We start from the raw sequence: 21,863 nt of genomic DNA on the forward strand, positions 1-21,863 counted from the left end.
ATGTCCAACAAAGCAAGTGAATTCCACTAGAAGCAAGTGGTAGTGTTTACAGATAAATAATATCCATTAGGTTTGCCATTCCAGAAACCAACCTGATGCATGATTTAAATACTTAATTAATTTCCCTGTAAAATAGTCATTTTTTAAAAAATCTCAGAACAAATGGTTGTGAAAAAAAAGCAAGCGGTGTTCAACCATAGATCACACTGAGCAAGACAATGGGAGGAGAAACTAGATGGGTTAGAACAAAAAGTTATGAATGAAGTGTCTCCTTGCAGGTGAATAGGATAGCTTGTGGGGTTCAGATGCTAGCTGGAAGATTTAATTTGCACATTTTTGATGGTTGGTGTCAGACATGGTTCAGGGGGACTTGCAGTCAGGATGTAGACTGGGAGAACAGTGGCAAGGATAGGTGATTACAGTTGACTTTATATCTGATGGTGCGTGTAAAATAAAACTCCAGGACAAGCACCTTAAGGATAATACTTGAGTAAGGTGGAAGCATAATTCAAAGGGTGTATGTCCTCTGCATAATACAGCAGATGAACCATACTTCTCAGTATAAATGGAATATTAAGTAAACTCTTTAAATATGGTTTTTGCAAATATTTTGAAAATGAATGGAAAAAAAACATGCATAATATAATTAGTGCTAATTCAGTATGCACAGAAATCTATTAATTTTAACTTTCAATGTTTGGGTTAGGTTTTGATATCTTTTCATTTTATGTGCAACCAACCAGTGATGATGTATGAACACTCTCTGATTCCTTACAGGGTGATGCAGGTGCACCAGGTGCTCCTGGTAATCAAGGTGCACCCGGACTGCAGGGTATGCCCGGTGAACGTGGTGCTAGTGGTCTCCCTGGGGCCAAAGGTCAAAGAGTGAGTATACCTAACTTGATCACTCTTCAAAATTATGTATGGTAAACACAAATACAAAAAATTGGAAATATAATTTGAACTGTTATTTCTTGTATGCTTAAAACTAACAAAGCGTTCCTATGTCTTTTTCTCCAATAGGGTGAAACTGGTGTAAAGGGTACTGATGGTCCTCCAGGCAAAGATGGAATCAGAGTAAGTGGTCAGATGTTCCCTGGATTTAATTTTTCACTGGCCTCGATCATGCGTGCTTGCAGAAAGTTGTCAGCAAAGGAATCATTAGGAGAATTAATGATGCAGCACGGTCTCCATCCTGCATTCGGTGCCAACACATCAATACTTTCCTGCCTGGAACAGGCAGATAAATTAATTCAACTTGTTCCCACTTCAAGTGGGTTTCATTACCTTTGCATTCTATAATGTATTTCGAAACATCAAAACACAGCGAAACCCGATTATAACACGATCGTTGGGGTCCGTAAAATATCAACATGAAAAAAGTGGTTTCCGGCTAAATTGGGGGTTCACTCTATTTCCCTGTTTAAATGGCATACCTATATAATTTCCATTTCTCCTTTATTTGGAACATCCCAGTTATTCTGTATGCATTTTAAATCAATCCAAGTGCCTGATGCTCCTGCTGGGAGCCCAGGGTCCCCCCACCTGCCAGGAGCACGACACCAAAGTCCAATGACACATTGCGCTATATCCAAATTCGCGTTAAATCGGGGTTTACCTGTAGTCATGTTATTGAATGGGATACTAATTTTAAACTATTATTATTCTTAGGGGATGACTGGACCTATCGGGCCACCTGGTCACGCTGGACCCTCTGGTGAGAAGGTATGATATTTCACTGTTATTTATCTTTAACAAAACACCTTGCAGAACATGAAGTTAGAATCCATCAACTCAATATTGGCATTGCATCTTCCAAAGCAATCATGTATAAATCAACACTTCTCACCTGCAAAGAACATATTTCTTTTCAAATCTTTATAGATACTGCAACATTTTTTTTAACATTAGAACCATATGGCATATTTAAGTGTACATAGTTAGTTTAAGGCATATCAAAGTTGCAGTATTTTTTGTATCTTCAAATAATGTTGCATTGCATTTCAATTATTTATGGTTCTTTTCGTTGATTATAGGGTGAAGCTGGCCCTCCCGGTCCATCTGGTCCTACTGGTGCCCGTGGTCCTGCTGTAAGTAGAATTTAGACAGTATGCCTATTAGTTAGAAATTCATCCTTGCTTCCTCTAAGTGCACAATGTAGTCATAATTGCACATGATGCTTCACACCTAAGAGCCTGAATATACCTCAGATTGTCTGATCTCGGAAGCTAAGCAACCTCAGGCCTGGTCAGTACTTGAAGGGGAGACCATCCAGGAACACCAGGTGCTGCAGGTTTCTGTGAGGGGCCCTGGACAAAAGTGGTGACTCTGTCTTCCTTATGGTAGACAAAGGTTAAAGAATTTCACGTAGGTTAACATTCTCAATGTAGTATTTATTATGTGACAATAATGGAACCTTTACCGTCACTTCCAAAATTTGTGTTTCATTTAAATAGAACCAACTTTCAGAATCTGAGTATCAGGTGGATATATTAAATGTTTGGCATAACAACTAATGCCATATTTTATGCAATTAAAGTTATGAGTATTTTTAATATTGTTGATAAGCCTCATTTTGTGATTGTAAAATCAAAAGGCAGGTTAGTGCATACTTTGTAACCACTCCAAACTATATGTAAAGTCTTTTCGAAATGCATCACTACTTTATCCTTGCAGTTCTTACATTAAAAAAAAATGTAATATCTGTCAAGTCTGTTCACATTCTAAACATGTTCAGTCTTGGTTGATGGTACACCTGTAGCTGACCTTTTAATTTCCTCTCTAGGGTGACCGTGGTGAACCTGGACCTCCTGGCCCTGCTGGATTTGCTGGTCCTCCTGTAAGTATTGTTGTCAATTGTACTAAAAGCTATGAGTGGTTGTTAATTATATAAGGCTTAAATGAGTTTGATATATAAAATGACTCGGACATAGATTTTGTAATAAAATCTCATTAGTATCACCTTTCTTCACATCTCGACCTCCAAGAAGGACGATACTATCGTCCCGCTCTCAGGTACTGGGTAAGATTGACAAGGAATCAATGGACACAGAATAAGGGAGACTGAGGGAGATGAGGGCGCAGAGAAACCAATGGATTCTGGAGGACAGTACTTGTGTGCAGGAGTTGCCAGTGGTGCTTGTAAGGGTATCCCTGCACCAAACCCTTCACCTTTGGGGGTCCAATAATGCAGCTGATTCCAGGTCAGAAAATAGAAGAAAAAAAATCCCACTAATTTGATTTGTCAGAAAATGTTCTGAGTTCTGCAATAGTTCAATAAAAGAAATTGTATGTGGGCATATATCAGCAGGGGCCACCTTGCTCTGAATCCCAAGGCAAGTTTCTTCACTTTTGTGTGCCTGATACTGAATATTGAGAACTTGTACTTGAGGTTTTCAAAAGTCATTGTCAAATGGAGAGTAGTCTGTGAACAAAGTTGGCACTGTAAGTGGATCACAAGATAGAGGAGCAAAAGTAGGCCCATCGGGCAATCAGGTCTGCTCTGCCATTCTAATCAGGAGTTGATCCATCTTCCCACTCCCAGGCTTTCCCTCCCATAACCCTTGATGGCCTGACTAATCAAATACCTGTCAATCTCTGCCTTAAATGCACCTAACGGCCTTGCTGCCACAGCCGCCACTGGCAACAAGTTCCACAGACTCATGATCCTCTGGCTAAAGAAATTTTTCTGCATCTCTTTTTTAAATTGATGCCTTTTTATCCTGAAGTAGTGCTCTCTTATCCTAGACTCCCCCTACCATGGGAGTCAGAGGATCTCTGTGAAACTTTGTGCTACCTCTTTTGTCAGATAGCTTGTGTTTATAACGCTATTCTCCTTTGAAATCTTTTGGGATAGATGGTGAATGAAATCCCAATTTCATTTGATCTACCTGAGATTTGAATTGCAGAGACTGTGCAATGCCCTGTCTGTGGCTGCGCAGGGGAGTGTGAACATCCATTTCAATAACGCTAAGATTTAGTTATTTTTTTAAAGATAATACCTCTGGAAGTAAATTGACCAATATGGCTCAAATTCTCACCTGAAACTAATTTAAAGTATTACATTGTTGGATTCCTTTGGTATGAAGATTTCATTCCAAGTAAGTCCATAACCTTTTGGCTACCACATTATTTCAACAGAAATGTACATAAAATTGGTTAACACTGCTTATAGTATGCCATTGAATTTCTAGGCACTTGCACTCAAATTAATGGCAAACTATACCCAAATAACATCTGTGTTATAGCTTCTATTTGGTATCAAAGATGTTACACAATCTCTTAAATATAATCCTTGGCCCATAAGATAATGGAGACACAAATAATAGAATTTAAATCAGAATTATTCTTCAATTAAATAATTATGTAATCATTCATAGCATAATTGTTCTTCAATTGTTTGTTTCTTTCTGATTATTACAGGGTGCTGATGGTCAGCCTGGTGCTAAAGGTGAATCTGGTGACACTGGTGCAAAGGGTGATCCTGGTCCTCAAGGCGCCACTGGTACAGTTGGAATTGCTGGCCCACCTGTAAGTAACCGGACCAGATGGTGTTCGCGTTTAAAAACCCCATGTTAAAAGAGATCACCATTTTCTTTCCCTGCCTTTATTTAATACAAATCCATCTCTTCTGTTCTACTTCCTTAGGGTCCCACTGGTCCTACTGGTGCTAAAGGTGCTCGTGGTGCTCCAGGGCCACCTGTAAGTTTCTATTGTGAATTATTTAACTTTATTTGTTGGAATCCTGACCAGTACAGCAATGTCGAGCTCCATTGATGTTAATGCTTGTTTCATTTTCAAATTCTGGTCGACTAACCTGAATCAGCTCCCTGCACATTTTTAACTAATTTCAGTTCCTTTATCTTGCCCACCAAGAAAAATAGGGAGTACCAGATGATTAATTTTTATCAATAAATTCTCAGGATAGACTACTTAGATTAGGTGGGGTTTCATATATTTTTTTTTCTTTTTTTTTGAAGATTTCATCTTGAGGAGTTGAGAACATATTTGTTAATTGGGTGTAATGCAATCTGACATGACGTCATATAATAATATTTTTCCCCCTTCTTGCTTAAGTATTCCTATTCTCCTCATGTTGTTTACTAATAATATGATTAATAAAAAGATTCAAAAAGAAAAAATAGGGAGAGAAATTCTGTCCAGAAGTTCATCCCTGGTCATTTGTGTAAAAACGTGCCATTGAGTGTCAACAATCCATTCCTTTCCACCAGTCATTCAGTACAGTGGACACCAAGTTGAATGTCTGATGCTGCCAAACAGAAAAATGACTTAACAATTTGGTCACTTGCACTAAATACTAGATGTGATTCACTTATGTTGAAGTTAATGGATCTAAAATGTAAAATTCCACATTCAACTGGTAACAATACTTGCCTGTGGATTAAAAATCCAAGGCAATTTTCTCCCACTTTTCTCATGCTCTTTAGATATTAGAGCTTGATTTGGCGATAGGGCCTAATACGTAGGGCTGGATATGCTGACGTTTAAATAAAAGACTTAGTATAAGGACAATTTTACCATAAACTTAAATACACCAGTGCAAATTGAATTGAGTAAATGTCAATTAAAACAAGGCTTTGTAAAATGCCAGGATTGTTGATAAAACAATATATTCAATTTAATGTTAAACATGCAAAAGAATCTGGATTAAACCCCTATGTCTGCTCTACCCTTCAATAATATTATGGCTGATCTTTGACCTCGATGTCCCTTTTCTGTCCTAACCCCATATTCCATTATTCCCGAATATCTAAAAATGTTTTAAAAAGGAAACATTCTATGCGACACAGTCACAATATTGGTAAATAACATTTGCATCTCAAGGACAACCTTTTCTCGACATGCAGCACCTTCTCATTAGTCAGGAAGGTGCTGCAGTACCTATACTTCCTAAAGAGGCTGAAATGGGCAAGGCTACCAGCCCCATCTTGACAAACTTTTACAGGTGCACATTCGAGAGTGTCAGGTCTGCCTGCATCATTGTGCAGTCAGCTACAAGACACCATACTGGAGGTCTATACAGAGGACGATTGAAGCAGCAGAGAGAATCACGGGGGGTCTCCCTTTGCTCTATTGATGACATTTACTGGAGGTGTTGCCCAAGTAGGGCTCAGGGAATTATAGACGAGCCTTTCCGCCCAGAGAACAATATCTATAGCCCATTACCATTAAGAAGGAGGTTCAGGAGTCAGGCTGGGTAATAGCTACTTCCTGCAGGCTGTGAGAGTGATGAACAGAATCCTGCAACCCTGTAAATCATACCAAAATATTTATATATTTTTAGTTTGATTATTTATATGATCATTATGTACTGTGTATTTTTGTGTGTATATTTTATGGTTTAGAGAGACTTTTGTTGGGTTGTCTTTGTATAATCATATGATAATAAATCCTGAACTGAAAAGTACAATCGAATGAATTGTCATATCAAATACACTTATACAAAATAATTGCATCATTATTTGCTATGTTTTTAGGGTGCTACTGGCTTCCCTGGTGCTGCTGGCAGAGTTGGTCCTCCTGGTCCTAGTGTAAGTATAGAACATGACATTTAAGATGCTAATCTATTTTGATATTTAAATCAATGGGATTTTTTTCAAGTGAATTGTAATTGTGGTATTTATCTAGTAATGCAATATTGTACCAAATATTACCATTATAAAATATTAATTCACAAGATATAGGAGCAGAACTAGGCCCATTTGGCCCATCGAGTCTGCTCCACCATTCTAAACATGAGCCCACTCAGCCCCACTCCCTAGCTTGCTTCCCATAACCCTTGATGTCCTGACTAATCAAAAACCTGTCAATCTCTGCCTTGCTTTTGCAGCTGCCTGAGGCAACAAGTTTCACAGGCTCATGACCCTCTCTGGCTGAACAAATTTTTCTTATTTAAATTGAAAGATTCTAATCCACCTACTTCGACTCAATGGTTCTCTCAAATTATGTTTAAGTTTATAGGAAGTTAGGAGTCGAACATTTGATATTTCTGTTAAATTTGAAGGGATTTGCCGACCATTTATAAATAATTTCCACATGACTTAGTAAAATTATTTTCCCTCCTGGACTATATTTAATTTTATTTCCTTTCTTTTTGATGGTGAAGGCCATGCAATTAATTTTTATTAATAAATCTCAGGATAGGCTGCCCAGTCTTTTTTTTTAATTGCTTTTTTTTCCCTTAGATTAGGTGGTGTTTTATATAATTAATTTTTCTTTGTTTTGAAGATTTCAGTTTGAGGAGATGAGAACATATTTGTTAATTGTGGTGTAATGCAATATTTTATATAGTGATACCTTTCCCCGTTTTGATTATGTATTCCTATTCTCCTCATGTATTGTTTCCTTATAATAAGATTAATAAAACAATTGAAGAAGAAAGTTTTAGATAAATTAGATAGAGTGTTATATTATTGTTAATTAACACTTTAAAATATAATACTGGGCTAATTTCTAATTTCTAAAATTGGGGACTCATCCAGGATAACATTGGGAGATGAGTGATCAATTAATTTTCAATTTGGTCGATTAGAATTTTGTTTGAGCCAAATTAAAGACTTGTGTGTGCAACAATAGCAGCGATGGGCATTGATAAGTTTTTGGGATTGCTCCCCATTGCAGATTTGCAGGGGGAAAAAAAGTGTGATGTGTTGACTATTGCATAAAAGTTAGAACTTGTGGTGGTAAAACAAGTGATGAAAAAGGCAGAGATTCAGAAAATTATAGGGCACTATATAGGGAAGTTTGTTGAATAGGAGGTAAATTAATTTCTCCAGAATGAATCCGTGAGCAGCGGTCACCAGGGCAACAAATTGAATCAGAAAAAAAACTTAAGACTGGATTTTGAGAGAGACAAAACCTGGAGAAGCTAAGAAGCAAAAGCAGATTGAGCTAGATTTAAAAAAAAACACTTAGAGTTGCATAGAACAAAAGGAGATTTGAAGGGGAAACATAATTTCAAACATGTCCTTTTTAAGGTTAAGCTGCAAACTGAGACAGGTGTGGTTTATCTCTTGTGCTCATCTATAGGGAAATGCTGGTCCTCCTGGTCCACCTGGCCCTGGTGGTAAGGAAGGTCCTAAAGGTCTACGTGGTGAGACTGGTCCTACTGGCCGTCCCGGTGAGCCTGGTGTTGCTGGTCCTTCTGGCCCTTCTGGTGAAAAGGGTTCTCCTGGTTCTGATGGTCCTCCTGTAAGTGGCTTCACTTTTTCTTTATAAATATTTTTTATTGAGTTTAACATAGAGACAAAATTTTAAGGAAACAATTCATCTCATATACGTACAACAACAAAAAATCGATGGAATCAGATTACTGTTCCTTGATCCACATGAGAAACAAGTTATTGAATTAATCTATAATGATCATGTTGAAACTCATATTTACCAAATAAAAATAGATCAAAAAAATAAAAAAAGACTTTCCGTGCACTGCCCTACCCTTTTTTTCCTTCTTTGTTAAATAGTCATTTGAAAAATTCCTGCCATAATTAGCATTTGAAAAGAAACATCTATATGAGCTTTCAAAGTGTAGTAAAGTGTTCACAAAGGAAATTTTTTAACTGGTACAAAACAGAAGTAAACACACAAACTGCTGGAGAAGCTCAACAGTGTTTTTTATGTAGCAAAGGTAAAGATACATAACCAACATTTCAGGCTTGAGCCCTTCATCAAAGTATGAAAAAATGGCTGGCAGGTGTCTGAACAAAAGAGTTGGGAGGGGGAGAGGGGTGGCAAAGGCAGGAGGTGATAGGTGGAGAAAGGAGGGAGGGAATGGCTGGGTGGGTGGAAGAACTGGAAAGACAGGAAAGGGGGAGGGGGAAAGAAAAGGTGAGCAGGCTTGGTGGAAAGCAGTAAAGTCAATGTTAAGCCATCTGGCTGGAGAGTGCCCAGATGGAAAATAAGGTGTTGCTCAAAACAGAATGGGGCAGAATGAAACTCCAATATACAGACACAAATTGCGGGCTCATTTTTAACGTTTTAGAGGAATTTGGACAGGTTCCTGGATGGGAGAGGTAAGGAGGCCTGTGGACTGGGTGCTGGTCAGAGGGACTAGGCAAAGAAAATGGTTCGGCACAGACTAAAAGGGCTGAAGAGGCCTGTTTCTATGCTGTATCGTTCCATGGTTTTAGTAGTTAAGGAAGGGGAAAATTAGTCAGCATTTATAAAGGGAAGTCAATCTGCTACCATAAATGAAATTTTATTTTGTATTGTTAAGATTTTTAATCCCTCAAAATTATCAGAGGAATCAATTTTATCATGTATCTATTTTGCATTCTATGCTATTTAGTACAAAAGGAAGAAGAGCTTTTATGTTCAAATGATTGGCTTGCAGAACATTATTTTAAAATTAAATTTGTTTGTCAAAAAAAATATTTAAAATGATGCTTTCAATTGCTTCTTGTGGTTTCCAATGAATTTTTTTTTCTTTGTCTTCCTAGGGTCCACCTGGTCTCCCTGGACCTCAGGGTCTTGCCGGTGTCCGTGGTATCGTTGGTATTGGAGGAATGAAAGGTGAACGTGGTCCAATGGGTCTCCAAGGTCAAACTGTGAGTTTCATATCTTTACTGTTTTCTGAGATTCTTCAATAGCATGTCGTCTTTGCAAAGATCTAAATCTCATACAAACTTTTGAGCAGCCTAAACATTTTGTCTCATGATGTAATCAGCAGAAAATACATAAACATTAAGACTGTCTTTATAATATTTACTATTATACAGGTATTCCCTGACTTGTGACCTATGTGACTTGCGTCCATCCACAAATATGACTGAAAATTTTAAAAGTATATGAATATACAAGAAAAAATGTATAATCCTCATGGATTATGTTGTATTTGACAAACTATAACAGGGATACAGGGCATGTAAGAGCCAAAATGTGCCCGCTTACCTAGGCGTGGCCATCTTGGTTCAGGTACGCATGCAAAATCAAGATGGCTGCGTCCAGACGGCGGACCCCAGGAGGCCGACTAAGAAGGCAAGCATCGACCAAAATGTGGAAAGATTGGACAAATTCAAGAAGCTTTAAGTGTCAAAATCTAGGATGAAAAAAAGATTTGATTAAAAAGTTTGCTTTAAGACTTCGTTACTCCACGCGCATGGACTTGCGTCCATTTCAAGATGCGACTGATTTTTCTATCCCAATTACGGTCATATGTCAAGGAGTACCTGTACTTTGAAGTCAATTTTTTTTCCCTAAGAATGAATACATTTGCTATTGATTTTCTTCTTTTCAATATGATCTGTTATGTTTCAACATGACATCTTCTCTTAATGCTGAGTCCATTAACCAAAAGTACTTTCTCTATCCAACCTAGGGTGAACCTGGCAAGCAAGGTACAGTTGGTGCTCCTGGTGAACGTGGTCCTCCCGGTCCCATGGGTCCCCCTGGTATTGCTGGCCCACCTGGTGAAGCTGGTCGTGAGGTACGAATGTGACCAAACTAAGGCAACTGAAGAATGGATTTAGATTAGTTACATAGCACAATACTCAAACACGTGCTTGCACCTGTCAACAAAAGTAATTGGTAGAATCTCCTACGTGCTGCTAATTTTGAATCCTGCTTTAAGAATGAAGGAAGATTTGATAGAAGTTAACAAAATTATGAGGGGTATAGACAGAGTAAATGCAAGTAGGCTCTTTCCACTTAGATTAGGAGAGATCAATACAAGAGGACATGCACTTAGGATAAAAGGGGAAAGTTTAGGGTGAATATTAGGGGAAACATTTGCACACAAAGAAGAGTGGGAGTGTGCCATCTGATGTGGTAAATGTGATGTGGGCTTGTTCTTAAGTTTTAAAAATAAACTGGATAAATACACAGATGGGAGATGTCTGGAGGGTTATGGAATGGGTGCAGGTCAGTGGGACTAGCAATATGATATTTTCAGCACAGAGTAGAAGGGCTAAATAGCCTGTTTTCTGTGCTGTAGTGTTCTATGGTTCTAGGGATCCTGCCGACTATGGCAAGTCTGAAAACAAGATTAACATCAAGACCTCAATTTTTTTTTAGTTTTTTTAAAAATTGATATTATTTCATGGTATATCATGGACAATAGGTGGCTCTCTACTACTTAAGTAAGAACATAAGAAATAGGAGCATGAGTAGGCCATTCGGCTTCTCAAGTCTGCTCTGCCATTAAATGTGATCATGGCTGATCTAATGACAGGTTCATCTCCACCCATCTGCCTTTTCCCCATATCCCTTAATTCCTGTACTATTTCTCCTTCTGCAGACAAGTATATTTATATAGAGAGATGAACAATTGTTACAGAATAGGATAACTGCATGGAATAAACCCATTGAAAACTATATCAAGATCTTCATTACAAATTTATTATTAAAATCTTAGTTTTATCTGATCTGAAGGACACTGTTAGCATCCTTGACTACAGTTAAGGCTTAATTTCTAAATAATATCTCAGTTTGCAGATCTTGTATTTAAAATGAGCGGTATAAATGTCAAAGCTGAGAGCACAAATTTTCTTTCTCACCTTTCGTATCAATTACGTTAGAGACGGTGTCAGTCTCCATAAAATTTCTTGCACAGCACCTCAGCATTTTTGAAATTTTAATATATATTTTTTGCACCCCACTCCTTCTAAAAAAAAAAAATCAGATTAAAAATATAATTTAAATGCACAAGGATTAAATAGAATTATGCTCCATCTTTTATTGGATGCCTGCAAAATTATTTGGATAAATGCATGTTAAAATACAAAATTTCAACAAATTAATTCAACCACGAGGAATGCAACTGATTAAAAATGCTGAAGGTGCATTTCTGCTTTTGCCTGCAGTTTCCACAAGAGGATTGAGAAAGTGAGGAATATTCATTAGAACTGTGATACGGCAGCAAATAACATGCATTTTTAGAAAAGTGGGAAGCGCCTTTACTCTCTCTGGACACTAAACATACGTGACGAGTCCATGTCCTGGTTTTCAGGATTGGATTTATAACCAACCACCAGCTGGTTCATACTGGTGTTCTACCCATAGACCCGGTCCGGCATGTATATTATGAAAGGTTAAAGAGGCTGGTGTCCAAAGGGTTGAGCTCTGTACACAATATAGGTGCTTTTTTTTTGTGAAGTGAAATCTCTTTGCACTGACAATACAAAAGTGAATGCACCTGAAGAGTATTGGTGGAAAGAATTCTCAAAATTTTAGATTATTGACATTTTTATCTTTATTTCCTACAGGGTGCTCCAGGAGCTGAAGGTGCCCCTGGTCGTGATGGTGCTGTTGGTCACAAGGTCAGTAGATTTTTTTTTCTCCATTTCTGGTTCCCAAATATTCCTCATTACTTAGTTTTGATGCCATTACATTAAGCGGGTTAATTTCTGAGAAGTCTAATAGTCTGAATACGCCTGATCTCGGAAGCTAAGCAGGTTCAGGCCTGGTCAGTACCAGATCTGTGAGGGGCCTGCCTTACAGTAGACAAAAGTTAACTAATTTCATGTGTTACATTCTAAATGTAGTATTACATGACAATGATGGAACCTTTACCTTTACTGGTGTAAAAGCTAATGTAATGTTCCTTTTCAGGGTGATCGTGGTGAATCTGGTCTGCCCGGTGCTCCTGGTGCTCCCGGTGCTCCTGGTGCTCCTGGCCCAGTTGGTCCTGCTGGCAAGAATGGTGATCGGGGTGAACCTGTAATTACAATATTCTTTCTAAACTCTACATTTTAAAATGCACTGATTTTAAAATGCTGTATCAATTTGACAATAAGATTCACACTTAGTTTTGTTTCACAGGGGGCTGCAGGTCCTACTGGCCCTGCCGGTCCAATGGGTCCTCGTGGTCCAGTTGTAAGTAGCACTTACTTTTTTAACACTTATTCAACAAAATGTTCAACTTTACTCAGTGGAGTCAAATTCCTACGGGGTGCCCGATGAAAATCCATAGGGAACCTGGGCGGCATGGTTAGCTTAGCTGTTTAGTGCGATTCAGTTACAGCCAGAGGCTGGGGTTTCGAACCTGGCCCTGTCTGCAAGGAGTTTGTACATGTCTCCCCGTGCCCCCATGGGTGTTCCTCAGGTGCTCTGGTTTCCTCCCACCATTCGAAATGTACCAGGGGTTGTAGATCATTTAGGTGTAATTGGGCGGCATGGGCTCCTGGGGTGAAAAGGCCTGTTACCATGCTGTGTGTCTACATTTTTAAATATTAAAATAATTTTGCAGGTCTATTTTATAATCATTTAAACCAGTGGTTTTCAAACTCACATTCCATTTTAAATAATCCCTATGCCATAAGTGCTCTGTTGTTGGTATGCGATTGTTTAAGGTGGTATGTGAGTGGGAAAGGAATGTTGAGAATCACTGCTATAGACTCGATTGTTGCTTTTTGTTTTGAAACTTTATTTATTTAAAAAGTTATTGGTAATCATACAAAATCAGACAATAACAACATTTTTATATATATATTAAAAAATTAAGAATAAAAAAGAGAAAAAAAATAAAATTTTTCAAAATTAAATTCCCACCCCGCCTCCCACCCCTTCAGCCAGCTCTCTTAAGGAGAGCCAAAAAAATATATAAAGAAAAACTAAAAATAAAATAAATCAACGTACATCTAAATGCATATAATCCAAATACTTATTAACAATAAAAGAGTAATTATCATGCAAAACTTTCCCCTTCTAATTTTTTCAATAACAACACAAGCTTTCAATTCATTCTGCCATCACATTATATTAATCACTGCATTATCTTTCCACGTACTTGCTATACATTTTCGAGCTACGGACAATGCTAAATATACAAATGCAATTTGATATCTATCCAACCCCAATCCCTTTAAAGGAATCACATAACCCAATAAAAAAAAATGGATGGATCTAATGGTAACTTAGACTTATACAATTTTTCCAAAATGAAATTAATTTCTTCCCAAAATGGTTGTACATACATACAGAACCAAACAGCATGTAAAAAAAGTTCCAACACATGTACCACATCTAAAACAGGAATCTGAATTACTAAAGCCACATTTTTGACTCGATTGTTACTGAAATATTTTGCTTGAGAAAAGTTATGAAACCATGCACATAATGAGTCCATTAGGTACGATTAAAACAGTGGTTTTCAAACTTTTTCTTTGCATTCACATACCACCTTAAGTAATCCCCTACTAATTACAGAACACCTATGGCATAAGGATTATTTAAGGTGGAATTTGAGTTTGCGGGGCAGTTTGAAAACCACTGAATTAAGTACATGCAAAGATTTTTGTCAGAAGTCACACAAAAATGTGTTGGCTAAACAGATACATGATTATATAATATTATAAAAGGTTTACATTTATTGTAAACTTTTTTTCCACTTGCATACCACCTTAATCAATCTCTTACTAACCATAGAGCACCCATGGCATCCTATGGTTAGTGCTCTGTGGTCAATAAGGGATTACTTCAGGTGGAATGCGAGTGGGGAAAAAGTTAGAGAATCACTGGTGCAGTGTACATTAACCCAACCACAACAGGACTTCCTTTTCATAAGCCCCTTTTACACTTCCATCCCACTAAATTGGCTGTTTAGTATCCTGGGATAGGAATGGGGGTTTGGCTTTTCACACTTGACCGCTCCTAACTGGGACACTAAACCTTTTCACACTTGCAAGGAGCCATCCCCAGGGTTAGGACTTTTCTACCTTCAACCAGTGGCATCATGACACCTCGAGCTATAGTGGGCCTGCTCTAAATCCTGATCAATGTATTATGATCTGGTATTTGCACGTAATTAATCGTGCCTAATTACAACATAATAAAGCTTTATGTACAGCACAGTATGAGCCATTCAGCCCTTATTGTTTTTGTGCCGACCTATATAAATCTTTATAAGGGATCTTAGGAAAGTGCTTGCAATAAATAGTAATATGGATAATTTTTAAACAGCATTCCAAAGTTGGCAGTGCACATTTTATACAGCATGGGAAAGTCAGTAATTCTTTTCCCACAGTCTTAATAAATTGTACGCTAAAGTGCTACCAACTTCCCACACTGTTTAAAAATTGTCCACTATTGCTACTTACTTTCTCTCTCTCCCACTGCAACTTTTCTACGGAAAAGTTTATACCTTCATTTTAATCTTTTTTTCCTTCGTTTTCCTGCTCTCACGCAAAAACTTGGGTCATTTCAATCCCACAATGCAATTGCCTGTTTCACACTTGCCTGATTGCAATGTAGGTGTCTGCAGACACCAAGGTTGTACTAGGGGCCGAGCCCGACATCTGACACCAGCATTGAGCTGATTTTGCTTTCACGATTGGCCGTTAATTCCTGGGACCATTCGCAAGTGTGAAAGGAGCTTTAGATTTTCAGAAATGTAAATAATGAAACTCCAAATAGCAATAATTGTACGGAATCTATTTTCAAATAGGGTGCACTTGGTCCCCGTGGTGATAAAGGTGAAACCGGCGAGAATGGTCTGAGAGGCATTAAAGGACACAGAGGCTTCCCAGGTGTTCAAGGTCTGCCTGGTCCTCCTGTAAGTCACCCATTTTCATGAAAAAAAAAAACTCTTAAATTCTGCAAGTGGTTGTTTCTGCACAGTGTTTAAATATTTTACTTTATTTGACAGGGTCCTCCTGGTGAACAAGGTCCATCTGGTCCCTCTGGTGCCTCAGGTCCACGTGTAAGTGTCCCCTTCATTGCAAAAAAAAATATATCTTTTTAGTTACACTTATCTTCTCAGTAGCAAGACAGTGTTTTTCAGTATTGAAGTTCCACATTGAAAAATACAGAATACATATTAAAAGTCAAGGATGTTGCCCCTTCTACTTGTACTCAATGGTCGTTGGATGTGATGGCATTTCTTTCTTTAGAAAAAAAATAGGTGTTATTCTACTGCAATGGACCTTAACTTTCTTTCTCAATTGCTTTCAAAATTTGTAGATTCTTCATCTATTGGGCCATTAAAATAAGAGTTGTTATTAGTAGTGCACTCATTTACTTGGCCAGCAACCCTCAAAAGGTGGGGTTAGATTATTAGATTTGTTTAAGAATATATGGGTTTTTTTCTTTTACTTTCTACTAATTAATAACATGGGTTCATATATAGCTTGTTTATCGTTGTTTGATTTATACTTGTAAATATTAACATATTTTATTATTATTATATGTAGCTGTGTATTTTGTATTTATTAAAACCAATAAAAAAGATTGAAAAAGTAAAAAAAATTCACTTCATCCAAGGTACCCTGCATTCTAAATTAAACTACAGTAGTATTTTATTTTATTAAAAAAAGATCTAAACCCACTACCAAAAACAAAACTGTTTTGCAATGAGAGAAAAAAAGAATTCCTAATCAAAGTAACCTTATTATTCAACACTTCTGCATTCATATTAAATCAGAGATTTGAAAATAATTCACAAAAGGTCCCCACAGTGTTTGAAAATTTAAGTCCAAATCAGAAATTGAGAAATTTATTCAGAATAAAATCATTTTATTCTGAATATTTTATTTTTGATTTTCCAAAGGCTCGTGCAAATCCAGTAAACAAAATAGTATAATTTACAGAGTCCTTATTTCCACCCCCCCCCCCCATACCTTCCTATCCCTTAAGTTATACAAATATGAAAATATAAAAATGCAAAAACAGAAACCACCTAAATACTGACAATACTGATCCTCCTCAAAGCTAGAATAATAAAAACAGGTAGGGGCGAAAACGCACGTCATCTGCGTCACCTTCCCCATTTCATACTCTTAATGCTTTACCTGCTGGGATGGATTGTTTCTTTTCTCTTATTTGGAGAGTGGGGGGTGTGAATTATATCTGCAACCCTATATGCCTCAGCTATGGTTGCCACACTTCAACAAATGTGTCATATCTCTTCTGTCAATTGTAGGTGATTTTCTCCAGGGGAATACAACACTGTATTTCTATATTCCATTGTGCAATATTTAGCTGGGAGTCAGACTTCCACGTAACTGCTATACATTTCCTGGCTACCTTCACAAACTGAATTTGGTGTTTGGTCTAAACTGTACTTCCCCAATGTCCCCTAGAAGGTACAACTCGAGATCCTGTGGAAAATCCACGTAGCATCTAATCTTCTCTAAATTTAAACATGATATGACGTCATGTAGCCATTGAGCGTGAGTAGGTGCCATTCCTGAAACAACCCTCTATCTGAGTGATACCGCCCACCTAGCCGTAAGAGAAGTAAAAGCTGATACATACAAATCAGATGCCGTTAAGAGTTGTGCCACTCTCTCCAACAATACCAAACAAGGCAGTTAAAGGATTAGGTTTAAAATTAACTTAAAAAAATACAGAAAAGTTTGAAATATATCATTCCAATATTTCTTAAGACTCTGACATATGAATTATTGAAGCAATGAGGAGATACATCTGCATAAAAAATGAGATAATTTGACTATGGAAATGTGAGCTAGCAAGACAGTGTTTAAGTAACATTAGGTTTTACAATGTCCTTAATATTAGGGTGCATCTAACAAAATGGTCACAGATATAACTTGTTTTGACATTTCCCCTGTCTTCTAGGGTCCCGCTGGCCCACCTGGTTCTTCTGGTAAAGATGGTACTAATGGCTTGCCTGGCCCAATTGGCCCACCTGGTCCTCGTGGTCGCACTGGTGAAATTGGTCCTGTTGTAAGTAAAAACTCGATTGACGCCATTACAATTGATGATGAGTTTGATCTTCTTCAAGCCATGAGTTCTTAACTGCATTTTTGCCGCACTGCAGGGCCCTCCTGGACCTCCTGGTATCCCTGGCCCCCCTGGCCCATCTCATGGAGGATTCGACTTCCAATTTGGAGCAGCACAAATTGAAAAAGGCCCAGATCCACTCCGTTACTTCAGGGCAGATGATGCCGGTGCTCTTGTAGATCGTGATATTCAAGTTGACACCACCCTGAAATCCCTGACCCAACAAATTGAGAGCATCCGCAGCCCCGAGGGCACCAGAAAGAACCCAGCCCGTACTTGCCGTGATCTGAAGATGTGCCACCCAGATTGGAAGAGCGGTAAGATTAGAAATCTATACTCCTCATAACCTACATTGAAATTTATCTGCAGAGTAAATTTAAATGTAGGGATTATCATATCCACAACCCAAATGCAATGCTATAATTGAAAAGACATTATAAAGAAAAATCACTATTTTGATTGAAGTAAAATTCAACACAAAAGGTCGAAGTTAGGTTTGAGTTGACTTTTATCTTTTTCATAGTGTTATAAAGCCCATTGTGTGAGGTGATAGAATCTGTACTATCACATAAAATTGTAGAGCACGTCGAAAGAACCAAAGACGTTGATCCAAACCAAGGCTCTTATTAACTAAAAGACTGAAGCATATCACAAGTAGGTCGACCAGTCCAGAATGACCTGGTCTGGCTAGGAGCAATCCTTTAAGACCTGCCGGAAGGTGGGGCTACACTCTCAGCCAATCAGAGTCACCCTACACTACAATCTGTACATATACACATTGGTGATAGAATCTGTACATCACAGTGTGAAAAGAGAAATATTCAGTGGGTTCGAAGAATAGTGGGTCTGGACACAGGCTGAATGCAGAAATAATTTTTATTGATGTCAACAATATTGATCGCAACAGGGATAACGCACACACATATTCTCAATCACACAACACATGGCTTTATTCTACCGATACCAGCAATTGCTTACACTCTTGCAAGCACAATACAACCCATTCACATTGTACTATAATATAATTGAAATTGGTCGTGGTGAATCACCAGCGGAACATCAAACAAATTCACCATTTTTTTATACAGGTGATTACTGGATTGATCCAAACCAAGGCTGCATTCTGGATGCCATCCGTGTATACTGTAACATGGAAACTGGTGAGACATGCGTCTATTCAAGCCCACAATCCATCCCACAAAAGAACTGGTACATTACCAAGAATCCAAAAGAGAAGAAACATGTCTGGTTTGGCGAGAACATGGATGGCGGCTTCCAGGTAGGATCAAATATTTTTTCTTAACTTATAGAAATTATTATTCATCAAACTTAATTTTTGTTTCATTAATTGTGAAATGGTAAATTAAAATGGATGTTTTAGCAAAAAGATGTCATCTAAAACTTATGAAGTGACCTTAAAGTAGGAAGTAGGCTTCAAAGTTACACTTTTAAAATTAATAACACATTTTCATTCAAGAAAATAACACTTTTATTACTTTTGATTTTAGTTTGGTTATGGTGGTGACGACGGTGTGCTTGCCAGTGATGTTGCAATCCAGATCACCTTCCTGCGCTTAATGTCCTCTGAGGCAACACAGAACATCACATACCACTGTAGGAACAGCATTGCCTACATGGATGAAGAGGCTGGTAATCTGAAGAAGGCTGTATTGCTGCAAGGTTCCAATGAAATTGAAATTAGAGCAGAAGGCAACAGTCGGTTCACATACAGCGTTCTTGAGGATGGTTGCACGGTGAGTTAATCCCAACACCATTCTCTGTATTAAAGGGCCGCAGAATCGTAAAAGTGGATTACGAATTAGGTTAGCTATTGGGAAACTTGCAGCCCCCACATTTTAACAGTCTTAATTAAAATATGTTTAATATTTAGTGGTGATTTTTAATTATTGGTAACATTTTAAGGGATAGATTTTCACTTTGACCAGCTGGCCATTAATTCTGTGGAATCTGCAGCTCAGGAAACACAGTCTTTTTACCCACTTGTTTGTGCTGAACATGACGTCCAAATCAAATGAGAACTCCGCTGCTTGCACTCGATAGCTATCCCTCCAAGCATGCGCATTCAGTAGAATGAAAGCCTTGCACATCTCCCACATGCTCCCTGGGTTGGAATGAAATAGTAGTTTAGGTTTCATTCCAGGAATTATTAATGATTCTTTGTTTCCTTTTGACTCAACAGAAACATACTGGCAATTGGGGAAGAACAGTCATTGAATACAAAACAATGAGAACATCACGACTGCCTATTATTGACATTGCACCTATGGATGTTGGTGGCGCTGATCAAGAATTTGGTGTTGACATTGGCCCAGTCTGCTTCTTGTAAAACGGACTTGAAATTTACTTGCAGTCATCTCTAAACTTTCTATGCATTGAAATCTAATTCATTCGACAGCCACGGTCCACTTGCTTAAACTTCGGGCCTGAAGACGGGTGGGACAACTACAAGGACACTTTTTTATGTTCTCTGTTTCTATGGCAACAGGAAAAAAGTACTTGTCAGGTGTAAACTTCCCCTTGGAGTTCAGAGATCATTGCAGGTGACATTTTGCCATATACCACTGCAGAGAAAAAAAACTGAAAGATTGTATGTACCATTTTCAGGTGGCAAAATAAATTTGAAAAAATTGTCAAAAGTCTGTTATTGTCCTTCTACATGTGGTAACTCTGTTCTTTCCTATTTTGTAGTGCAGAAGATTAAAAATCCTCACATCTTCTAATACAAAACTTATCGGGCTACCTCACACAAAATGTTACCTAAAGTATCAACCAGCCAGTGAATCCAAAAGAAATGCCGGGATAGGTTACACAGCTTTAAGAAAAAATATACAAAAAGAAAGGTGCTATTTAAAAGCTTAGGTTCTTTCAGTCCTTCAGCATATCAAGGAAACTTGAAGAGCCTTTGACTGGTGCTAAGATACATTCACCACTGTTGAGGAATACAGTGAATTTCTGTTCCAAATGAGGTGCTATTTAGAAGTGTCTGTCTGTACATTACGAGGAAGCTTCTTATGTGCAAACAAAACATCATAAACTTCCTGTCTCTTTCAAAGTTAAGCATGTGGATCCCTCTCTCCATTGCCATTCCTGTTTCATCATCTCATTGCCCTTTTCCGTGCTTTTTTTTTAGCAATACACTTTTTCTACTTAAGAGGGGAAAAAGAGGCAGGCATTTCTGGGGCGAGTACATGGATATGTACCTATTTTGTATGTGTATAATTTGAGATGTTTTTAATTATTTTCAGTGCTGAAATAAAGCATGTTAAATGATCTAAGAAATGCTGGTGAATATGTATTCTTCACTCATTAGCTGATTCACATAAATCCATAATTATTTTTAAAATGAGTCATTCAATCCATTCAGAAAAGGCTTTTTTTTTAAAACATTGCTTTGATAAATCTAGACTAATAACAGCAGCACTTTTTGTAACGTTGAAACAGGCTTCACTTCAGGAATGGCATCGATTTTAAATCTGGAATTAGAAAACACTAAGACTAAATGATAAAGTGAGAAAGTCAAACGCAGGACAGGGAGGATTACTTAGGGAGAAATCAGTTATTGTTGACAAGAGTAGTTCACTAATCTCGACTAAATCATCATTTTCTTTTTTGTGGTCTGCGACATCACAGATTTCATAAACATTTTTTCTGTTGGTTTCCCTCAAATGTAAAAACACCTTAAAGGAGGCTGTCCTGATGTAACATTGACTAGTATTCATTCTGCCCAACATTTATTAAGAACAAAATAACCTCTCCACTTCAAAATGAAAAGCATTATTTTTGCTTGGTACTTACTTTTAAATGAATGAAAAATATAGAATTATGACTGAAATAGCCATTTTTTTCCTCCTCCACAATCCTTTTTTCACTTTTATGTCTCTTGTACTTTAACTGTCCCAACGTATATGAGAAAAAAACAACCTGGTGCCATTTTACATGATTAAAACCACAGGTGCCTCAGACCTAAAAATGCTGTAGAAAGTTAAACTCCAGTCCTTCAGCCACCTTTTCCTGTCAACTTAAACCTCTATGTCAACTTTTCCCTTCAATGTTTGTATCTTTCTTTACAGTTCTGCAGCAAGTGACTTCTCTCCTATTAAGGCCTACTCCACTCCTACAGCATAACAATGAACCATTTTTGAGTC

At 37.7% G+C, this 21,863-nt stretch overlaps 1 protein-coding gene across 1 annotated transcript in view; it reads left to right on the forward strand.

Moving 5' to 3' along the window:
• The window catches only part of LOC138746463 (collagen alpha-1(I) chain-like), a 37,909-nt gene extending 17,555 nt beyond the window's left edge, over window positions 1-20,354 (forward strand). Inside the window, exons 33-53 of the mRNA XM_069904652.1 lie at window positions 778-885; window positions 1,024-1,077; window positions 1,672-1,725; window positions 2,037-2,090; window positions 2,786-2,839; window positions 4,423-4,530; window positions 4,648-4,701; window positions 6,498-6,551; window positions 8,050-8,211; window positions 9,459-9,566; window positions 10,337-10,444; window positions 12,222-12,275; window positions 12,568-12,675; window positions 12,778-12,831; window positions 15,401-15,508; window positions 15,602-15,655; window positions 17,533-17,640; window positions 17,735-18,014; window positions 18,786-18,976; window positions 19,206-19,451; window positions 19,898-20,354. Of these exons, the coding sequence (XP_069760753.1) occupies window positions 778-885; window positions 1,024-1,077; window positions 1,672-1,725; window positions 2,037-2,090; window positions 2,786-2,839; window positions 4,423-4,530; window positions 4,648-4,701; window positions 6,498-6,551; window positions 8,050-8,211; window positions 9,459-9,566; window positions 10,337-10,444; window positions 12,222-12,275; window positions 12,568-12,675; window positions 12,778-12,831; window positions 15,401-15,508; window positions 15,602-15,655; window positions 17,533-17,640; window positions 17,735-18,014; window positions 18,786-18,976; window positions 19,206-19,451; window positions 19,898-20,044 (2,268 nt within the window). The 3' untranslated portion in view covers window positions 20,045-20,354. The remainder of the gene's footprint in view (window positions 1-777; window positions 886-1,023; window positions 1,078-1,671; window positions 1,726-2,036; window positions 2,091-2,785; window positions 2,840-4,422; window positions 4,531-4,647; window positions 4,702-6,497; window positions 6,552-8,049; window positions 8,212-9,458; window positions 9,567-10,336; window positions 10,445-12,221; window positions 12,276-12,567; window positions 12,676-12,777; window positions 12,832-15,400; window positions 15,509-15,601; window positions 15,656-17,532; window positions 17,641-17,734; window positions 18,015-18,785; window positions 18,977-19,205; window positions 19,452-19,897) is intronic.
• Window positions 20,355-21,863: the final 1,509 nt, after the last annotated feature.

The sequence above is a fragment of the Narcine bancroftii genome, chromosome 12 (genome assembly GCF_036971445.1).
Source record: "Narcine bancroftii isolate sNarBan1 chromosome 12, sNarBan1.hap1, whole genome shotgun sequence".
Lineage (NCBI taxonomy): Eukaryota > Metazoa > Chordata > Chondrichthyes > Torpediniformes > Narcinidae > Narcine > Narcine bancroftii.